General features: G+C 52.9%; 1 protein-coding gene across 1 annotated transcript in view; it reads left to right on the top strand.

Annotated features, from left to right (window-relative positions):
* The first annotated feature begins 8,487 nt into the window (after window positions 1-8,487).
* SLC38A8 (solute carrier family 38 member 8) overlaps window positions 8,488-9,772 on the top strand; it is a 25,234-nt gene continuing 23,949 nt past the window's right edge. The window contains exon 1 of the mRNA XM_023526111.1: window positions 8,488-8,670. Within this exon, the coding sequence (XP_023381879.1) occupies window positions 8,488-8,670 (183 nt within the window). The remainder of the gene's footprint in view (window positions 8,671-9,772) is intronic.

Below are 9,772 nucleotides of genomic sequence, written 5' to 3' on the forward strand. Positions count from 1 at the left end.
TTTCTAGACATAAGTCTTTTATCAGATACGTGGCTTGCAAATATTTTCCCTCATTCTGTTATCTTTTTAACTTTCCTGATAGTATCTCTTGAAGCATAAAAGGTTTTCATTTTGATGAAGTCCGTTTTATCTGCTAGGTGTCATTTCTAAGAAACCAATGCAAGACAGCCTCTTAATTTTAACCCCTGCCTGATCTGTTTTCCCTGTCTGACTAGACCGAACATCAGCCTTCATACTACAGGTGAGGACGGATTGACTGGAAAGGAGGTGGGCAGAGACTATGTGGGATTAGGGTGCTGAGGGGGTTCTGAAAAGAAAAAGGCCTAGGCCAAGGGATGAGAGAGGAACTACTAAGGCCCAGTTCTCCTGTGACGGGTTTTCTGTGACAGGTCACGTTGGCGACCTTGTACTTTTAAATGTACTCTATCCTTGGCTGCTATTGCTTTAAGGCTTTGGAGAATTTGCCGAGGGCCCCACAAAGCTCTCTCTGTCCCAAACAGCCCTGAGAGCGTTGCCCTTTAGGCTCCTAGTAGCGTGTTGTCCTCAGAGATGGGCCGTGGACCTGAGCACAGCTTCGATGTATCAGAATGAGGGGCTTGTTTGTTATGGAGCCTTCTGGTTCCCCTGTCACCCTCCACACTTGTGGACAACTGACCATCTACTCCTCAGCACCATGAAGATTGGGGTCAAGGCGGATCCTTGTCCCACCAGGAAATGAGGACATGGCCCTGACCTAAGACAGCAGGTCACCAAGTTGGGACATGCTTGAGTGCCCAGGCCCTGTCTTAGGGATGACACATCTTGATTTTTCTGGGGAAGCCTGAAATCTGGAGTGCGTGAAATCTCCCATTTTTAATGCTGGCAAATGACTGAATTATAGAAAGGTTTGCGTGAACTAGACAAAGCTGCTCCATCTCTGTCTTGCAGTCACCCAAACACTGTAGGCGAGGTGATTGCAGAATGAAGTTCTAGACCCCGTGCTGTGAGCTGGGCATTTAGTCTCCACGCTGGCTGCAGCCTCAGGTTCGCTCGTCTCTCTGGGTCTTGGATATCTCACCCCTGAAAGATGGAGCTTAGACCTGGGGTGTCTGTGTTCCGACCTGAGGTCGGCATCTACGTGTGTCACTTGCCTTCGGGACTCACTCTTCTGCCCTGTCTCTTCTCTATGCCAAGGCTACTCACTGCCCTGCTTGCTCTCTCCAGAGATGGGTCCCCCCGTTTAGATGGGGTGGCCCTGCCAGCCCAGGGCCGAGCATACTCACAGCAGTCTCAGGGTACTCATTTTGGATTTGGGCATTTGAAGGGTCACATAGTTGGGATAGGAGAGGACAGAGATGGACAAGCACAGACACCCAGAGGCTAAGTCAAGAACCAAGAGAGTTGTTAAGGTACCAAGATTTTTAGGAACCTGCAGCTTTATGAAAGGAACCTGCACAAGGGATAACTAACAAGGTGAAGTTCAATAGCAGCACTTAAAGACTGTGGTTGGTATTGAATAAAGAGCAGCTTTGTGCAGTACTGCAGGCCTGGGGCATGGACGGCGAACCTGAAAGGCAGCGGCGTAATATGCCTGCCAAAGGGGCCGCATTAATAGAGGTGTAACATAGAAAAGGAAGGCGGACCCCTTCCTGTCTGCAGCCAGAATGGTACTTTTAGCTGGGTGCCAGACTCACTGGGCTAAGTATAACGTGCATTACTTTCATCTGTGCAAAAACACTGGTGGGTCATGGAGGAAATGGCACTTAGATGATGATCTCAAGTACCTGCTAGAATCACACAACTAGTAGTGCAGACAGGATTGGAACAAAGCCTGAATACTTAACCTTTGTCACTCCTGCTGGTGTCTGCATGATTGTCCTACATCTGTCTCACTTTAGGGACAGTGACACACTGAGGGGATGACTGGATAAAGGGGCCTTGAGACAGTCATGGGAGGAATATGGTGGACAAAGGAGCAGATAAGACTGAACTAGAGAGAGGTCTCAGATGGGAAGAGCTTCCACAGAAAGGGGCGTAAATCTCCGGGAAGACCCAACTGATGGGTCCAGTACGATGTGCTATCTAAGGAGAGAGGCCTTGTTGATGGTTGCCATGGGATACCCCAGCCCACCTGGGAAGAATGTTTTAGAGAGCATGTCACCATCCAGGGCACAGATAATGAACTACAGCCCTGGCCCTAGACTCAGACTGCCTGGGGTCTAGTTCTGGCCCGGCCACTTTCTGCTCATGGGGCTTCACTGAGCAGGCATGGGACGATGTGCATCATATGGCCATGTGCCTGACACAGGGCCAGTGCTATGTTATGTCAGCTGTTGCCAATGGTAGATCACTTTATGGTGACCGATGTGCCTAAAGGCTGTGGGCCTGGGCCGGGCCAACTCCCTGCTTTGAGGGGACCTGTTCTCCTTAGTGGAATCTCATTGTCCTAGTGAACAGTTACATCTTTTTTAAGATTCAAAAAAAAAAGCAACTAACCAACCCACCACAAGCACAGATGGACCTGGGAGTCCATGGAGGCCCTGGGGGAACCAGGAGGGGAACAGACACTGAGATTGGGCCCCAGGACACATCCCTAACCACGCTGTTCCTTGAGGGTCAGGCGGGGCCCTGACTGCAGGGAACTTGAAGGTTCTGTGTGGAAACGAGCCAGAAATGGGGACAGCTGGGTACCCTTGCCCCACCATCAGCCCCACCGTGTTACACGCAGGTCTGAGGTCTTCCGTGCACATGCACTTGTCCATCTTGTGCTCCTACAGGAGAGCAGACCCCAAGCACGATGACCCTGAGGAGACGAGAATGGCCCTGCGGTTGGTGAACCTGCCCCGGCAACCATCGCACTGCATCTGCTGAGCATTCACCCATAAAATGGACGAACTTGAAAACATCGCGCTGAGTCCAGGAGCCAGACGCAAAAGGCCACATGGCGTATGAGTCCATCTTTGTGAGAAGAGGCAAATCCAGAGACAGAGAGCATCTTCGTGGTTGCTTAAGGGCTGGCAGAGGGGCAGATGAGGAATGAGAGCTAATGGGTACAGGGTTACCTTTTGGAGTGATGAAAATGTTCTAGAACTAGATGGCGGTGGTTTCATAACATTGCAAATGTACTAAATGCTACTGAACTGTCTACTTTAAAATGGTGAAAATAGTGAATTTTATGTTCTGTGAATTTTAGCACCAAACCTCCACAGGGGATTCTTACACAAAGGCAGGGTGGGGGACCCTGGCTTGGAGACTGAGGGAGGCTGTTTGGGGGTTGGGACCCAGGTGATGAAGCCCCCGCAGGGGCTCCCTGTCCCTTAGCTGGCCCTGCTTAGGGCAACTGTGATGCAGCCTGTGGTCTGGCTGCTGAGACCTCCATGGAGTGTCCTCCTTAGGATGCAGGGACAGGAGGACGGTCAGCTTTAAGGCTATTTGAAGACACTTCCTTTCCCTTCCAGGTGCGATTCACTCTTCCTTCACCCAGAGCAGGACCTGATCATAACTCACCAGCCTCTCATTAGAGGGAGGGGACAGCAGAACTTGGCAAGGCCCTTGGGCCATGTCACCTGGAGGCTCCATTCTGCAGAAGTGTCCACTACTGTAGAGCCTGGGGGTGGGTGTGGAGAGTGGGGTGCCTGTGGGCTTCCAGTGATCAGAACTCAGGGTGCTGGTGTATCAGTTTTCTGTTGCTGCTGAGACACGTTACCACGAATATGTGTCTGAAAACAACACATTTATTCTCCTACAGTTAGAGAGGTTGGAAGTCCAAAGTCAGTCTCACTAGGCTAAGCTCAGGTGTCGTCAGCAGGGCTGCTTCACTCTGGAGGCTGCAGAGGAGATCTATTTCTCTGCCTTTTCCAGCTTCTAGAGGTTTCCCGAATTCCTTGGCTCATGGCCCCCTCCTCCATCTTCAAAGTGCATCACTCCAACCTCTGCTTCTGCCATCACATCACCTTCTCTTTGACCCCTTCTGTGTCCCTGTTTTGAGGCCACAGTGGTCACATTTAGGACCACCTGGACCATCCAGGATACTGGGCCCATCCCAAGATCCTTAACTTACTCTGATCTGCAAATTCCCTTTTGCCATGCCAGGTGATATGTGCACAGATTCTGGGAGTAGGATGAAGACATCTTTAGGGGCTGTCATTCAGCTGACCATGCTGGGTTTTTCTGTCCCTGAGCTGTCATACGTTTCCCACAGGAGGACACGGGTCCCTGGTTAGCTGCCACAGGTAAGGCTGCCTTAAAAAGTCCATGGTTCCTGTCATCTGAAGACCTTGAGGCTTTACCCCTTCAGAGTCTGGCTCACTCCACCCAGCACTATTAAATTGCTTTCTGTAGCCAGCCCTGGGGCAGAAAGCTGCAGAGAAAAGAGGGAGGTGGGCTCAGGGACACAGGGGTCGGACAGGGTAGGGTCCCTACCTGCTCAGAACTGCTGTGTCCACTGCACAGCACGTTCCATCTCTTGGGGAGTTTTACAGAAATCCTGCAGCCAGCCAGTCCCAGGTCAACATCTGCAGCCCTGTGGGTGGGTCAGGCACTGGCAATTTGAAGAGTTCCTCAGGTATTCTCATGTGGCCAAGGTTCAAAATGCTGTTCTAGAAGTTCAGAATCAGGCAGAGGGAAAAACACATAAATACTGGTGATGGAATTTGCTGTGTACTTGTTTTAACAGCAGCTAACACACACACAGCTCACTGAACCCGCCTAACGGCCCTAAAGGGTAGGAACTGTTGTCACCCCATTGCACAGGTGACTCCAGCAAGGCCCAGATCAGAATCAGTGAGTGAAAAGATCACCATTCAGTCCTAGGTGCCAGGTGCACTGGCTCTTGAGACCTGCCCTTATTTGTCTTCTAGAGCTTTCTGTCACCCGCCAGGAAAACAAGCCAAGGTCACTTCTGAAAGTTCTTAACCTGTCATGTGACCCATACTCTGTGGAGAAGGAAAAGAAGGACCCTGGGAACAACTTGATGACAGTTGCTCGCCTGGTAGCGAAACACAGGAGAGACAGTCCTGAGTTTGGGCACTGGGCTAAGCCACCACCTGCCTCGTCCTCAAGTGCACCAGTGTGCCACCTCACTGCCTTCCTGTGCACCAGAGTGCCGCGCGCCCACAGACATGGGGCCCTGCGTGGTGCCTTTCTGCTGCCAGAAAGGTCAGCAGCCCTGGGATGCTGGCAGAGAGAGTATATCAAAGCCCCTCAGAATTAAGAGGTTTTCCCATTGAGTGGAATTTCACAGCCCAGTGGCCAATTTCCAAGTCATGCACGTTAATAGGCAGCTAATGAGGGACCCAGGCAGGGGCAGGGAGGTGTGGGGAACGGAGATTAAGGAGTACAAAGCCGCAGCCCGCTGGTCTTTCTCCCTGCCTTAGGGGTGGTTTGGGAGAAGAAAGTAGGTGGTTGGGGCATTGGAAGGCCTGGGGGAGCCTATACTTGCTGGCTGCTGTACTGGCTCCACCTCCTGCCGCCCAGCCCCTGCCTCCCCACCGCGCCCCACACCAGCCTCAGCCCCTACTGTAGCAAGACGGGCCTTTCCCAGGTGCCCCAGCCTGGGTCTCCACCCAGGGGACTCCAGCCCCGAACACTTGGGCCTTCCTGGGAACATTGGCAGTGCCCCTGGCTGAGCCTTTGCACAGAGATTCCCCACTCCCCTGAATGTCTGCCCCTCCCTCCATTTTTACCAAAGGTGCACAGACTTCTCAGCTCCTGCGCCTCCTCCAGCCCCTCCCCACCACCCAGTCTCACAGTTCACTCCCTCGGTTCACTCCCTCTCCCACTGGACCGAGGTTGTCTAGTCTTGACCTCCCCACTCAACAGTCTGTCTCCTCCTCCAGAGCAGAGACCTTCTCTTCCACCCCTGAATCCCTAGGGCCTAGCATGCAGTGGGTGCTCAATCAATCTGTGTTTGTCAAATGACTAACTGAAGACTGAGAACACAATCAGACTCCAGATACACGGGATGTCGTGGGCTGAATAGTGGGCCCTAAAAGATATGTTCGTGCCCCCAGAGCCTATGAATGTGACCTTATTTAGAAACAGCGTCTTCAGAGGTGTAATTAAATTAAGATTCCTGAGATGAAATCATCCCGGAATATCTGAGGCGGCCTATATCCAATGATAAGGACAGGACACACGCACAGGGAGAAGGCCACGTGAAGACGGAGGCAGAGACTGGAGGGACGCAGCCACAAGCCAAGGGACGCTTGGAGTCCCCAGGAGCAGGAGGAGGCAGGCAGAGTCCTCACCCACAGCCTTGGGAAAGAGCTCGGCCTTTCTCAGACTCTGACCATGAGAGGATGAATTTCTGTGGTGTTAAGCCCCGCAGCTTGTGGCAATTTGTGACAAGCAGATTCAGATCACTGCATGGGGGATATCTTGCGACTTTCCTTTTTCTCTCTTTTCTGGAGTCTGTGTATTCATCCTCCATTTATTCATTCATGCATTTATTCATTCATTCAGCACTTCCTGTCCGGGGCACTGTCAGAGTCAGGGCAGGGTGTGGGAGACAGCATGACATCACAGACTTTGAGACGACACACACCCAAGGCTGAATCCCAGTCCTGTCGCTGGCCAGCAGTGACCTTCTGAGCCACTGGCTTCGCCCACCTGAGCCCAGTTCCTGCTCTGTGCAGTGCGAGGATGGCAACACTCCCTTGGGATTCAGTGTGGGGGTGTCCAGCACTTGCTGTGAGCACAGGTTCCCGGTGAGCACTGCTCTTGTGGTAGCAGTGTAATTAATGCTGCCAGAGATGTGGTCCAGCTCTGAGCAACTCAGCCCAATCCCGCTCCCTTCTCACTGGTGCATGCTGGGAGGCTGGCCACATGGTCAAGCCTGTCAAGCGTTTATTGACTACCTGCTGTGTGGAGCCTGAAAAGGTATGAACAGAGTCTGCCTCAAGGAGATGACACAGTTGGGGGTTGAGACCATTAGAAACCACATGGAGAAAAAGTGTGGGGGCCATCTGGTGTCCTACAGATAAGGGCTGATTGATGCTCTGGGCATTGAAGATGTTTAACTGAAAGCAGCGATTCTCAAAGTGGAGTCCCTGGCCCCACAGCATCAGCACCATCTGGGAGCAGGTAAGAAGAGCAGATCCTCAGACTCTGCCCCAGACCCACTGAGTCAGAAAGAAATGCTGGGGATGGTCCCACAGTCTGTTTTAACACACTCGAGGGGCTTTGAGCCTGCATGTCAAGGATAAACAGGAGCGCATCTGAATTCAAGATCTGACCTTCATGGGCCTGCATTTTCTGGAACGGGGCCGTTTTTGATACTCCGCCATGTTAGCTGACAATGTGTGGGCTGCAGAGGTGGTCTCAAAGTGTGGGACCAGTGGCTCCTGCCTTCCCAGAGTTTGTGAGAAATGTGGAATCTCAACTCCTCTCAAAGTGGAATGAATCAGAATCTGCATTTTAACAAGACCCCCAGGTGGTTCCTGAGCACATTCGGTTGGGGAGCATCTCAGTGAAACACCTGCCACCTGCCTGGGCCTTTGCCTCAGTCTGGAGCTTTCCTCATCCCCTGTGAAGTGGGCATACAGTGCGTGACTTTCTTTCACACACTACTAGCAGGTGACAAGACACTGAGCTCCATGCTCTTTCCATGCCCCGTTCCTCAGACTGGGGGCCTCAGAAGAAGGCATTAGATAAAATGACCCAGGTCACTGCATGAAATCAGGTGCTCCTCCTTGATCTCTCCAAGCTGAGCTCCCTGTAACCCGCTGGCAGTCAGGAAAAGCCCCACCCCCGGGAGGGGCCTGGGATGGGTGGGGTAGTCTTAAGACTCCCTTTCTCAGGCCTGAAGTCTCAGAAACTGCAAGTTCTTGGGACAGATGGCTCTGACTTCATGTCCTTGTCTCCCTAGGTTTTTGGACATGACCCCAACACATGCTCTTTAGGGCTCTCTTAATTCATGACTCATTATTCACTCCAGCAAAGCTAGAATCTTCCTTCTTCCATCTCTCCTGGGCCCAAGAAATGCAGCTGAACCATCTGGAACAAGCCTGAGTCCCCTTCTGCGGTGGCCAAGGACTGTCTCTCGCCTTGAAGTTTGCATTTGGTGGTAAGGATTGGGGGGTGGAGCACTGTCAGTGCAGAAGTCTGGCTGGAGGCCGAGGGGTGGGGGAAGTGGAGGGGTGAGGGCGGTGATGGGCAGGAAGAGTTGGAGGTTTGAAAGGGGGAGGAGGAAGGGGTCCAGTGGCCTTGGGGCAGGGTCGGAGAGCCGGAGTGATAATAAACAGGGTTAGAAAGCTAGAGAGAGAGCGAGGGACGGTTCTTGAGGTGGAAAGTGGTGAGGACCGTAAGTTACGAGCCACTGAGCATGTAATGTAAAGGGGGAGCAGAGGTACAGCAAGAGGAAGATGGTGGCTTGGGGACACTGAGACATATGAGGTGGCTCTGGCTGAACTGGGGAGAGAGACCTGTCACAGGTTGGGAATGATGCCGTGAACTGGGAAGGAAGTACGAAGACTGCCCCCTCTCTCTGCCCCTCAGCTGCTTCTAGCTATGGAGGGCCAGACCCTTGGAAGCAGAGGCCTTTCAGAAAAGCCTGCAGCCACCAGCCCAGGTCTGTCCTCGCTGGGTGCTGTCTTCATTCTCCTGAAATCTGCGCTGGGGGCTGGCCTGCTCAACTTCCCCTGGGCCTTCCACAAGGCGGGTGGAGTGGCCCCCGCCTTCCTGGTGGAGCTGGTAAGACCCTGGGGAGTGTTTGGGGGGGGCGGGGGTCTCTTGGAGCAGGACCTTCTACAGAGCTGCCTGTCTTAGAAACTATATCTGTGGGGTTTGATTTTCTGACCTGCTCAGCTCAGGAGAGAAGATAACCCTCAGGCAGAGAACAGCCTCTACCTGCTGAGGTCTGCTGCCAGCCAGGGCTGGGGAGGATCCAGTGATCCTGGCATTTCAGCCGGGAGGAGGCCGGGAAGATGCAGTCTCTGAGCAACTACCTGGTCAACTGGCTTCTCTTGCCTGCTGGCCTCAGCTCCGTAACCAAAGCGTCAGTCCGTGTGCAGATCAGATCAGGACTAAGACTCCCTGTGACACACGCACACCAAGCTGGGCCAGGCCCTCCTCGATGTCAGAGGCCTTCAGCCACAGCTGCTGTTTGCACGGAGCCTGAATTCCCTTTCCAGACAGTCCAGGGGCTGAGTGTCCTTGGAGAAGAGCTGCTGATAAGCGCGGCTTCATTTTGTTTGCAAAGATCCTTCTCCCTGGCTGATGGGAGCCGCCGTGTTTTGTGGTAAGCTCTTTGACGGACATTATCTCAAATGATTTTTTTAATGACAGCTAGCTGATAACAGGCGGTTCTAACTGTTTGTGGGCCACAGAGCCTTTCGTGTTCTTTTGGAAACTGCCGAATTCTGGGCTATGTCGTGTCGGCCGAGCACTCGCTCTGGCATTGGAGGGCTGACAGTGTGGGCTCTGTCCCCATAAAGCTTATTCTAATAGGGAACTCAGATAAGATACAAGAAGTCAAATAAGATAGTTTCGGACGGTGTGTAGTGCTCGAGGGTCATGTGACCGAGGAATGGCATGATGTGGTTGGTCAGGGGAGGCCTTTCTGAGGAGGTGACGTTGAGCTGGGCCCAGGGGAAGTGGAGGAACTGGTCCAGGCGCATGCGAGGGGCAATCGAGCTGTGTTTGGACGCATGCAGCAGAAAGGCCTCCCTTCCCGAACAATGAGGAAGAAACTTCCTCTCCCGCCACAGCCACAGCGTGTGAATGATAAAGCAGGTGTGGCTGCAGGGGAGGGGGCGTGGTCTGGCCCAGATATGGCCAGTCCAAGAGTGGCAGG

The sequence above is a fragment of the Pteropus vampyrus genome, unplaced genomic scaffold (assembly GCF_000151845.1).
Source record: "Pteropus vampyrus isolate Shadow unplaced genomic scaffold, Pvam_2.0 Scaffold711, whole genome shotgun sequence".
Taxonomy (NCBI): Eukaryota; Metazoa; Chordata; class Mammalia; order Chiroptera; family Pteropodidae; genus Pteropus; species Pteropus vampyrus.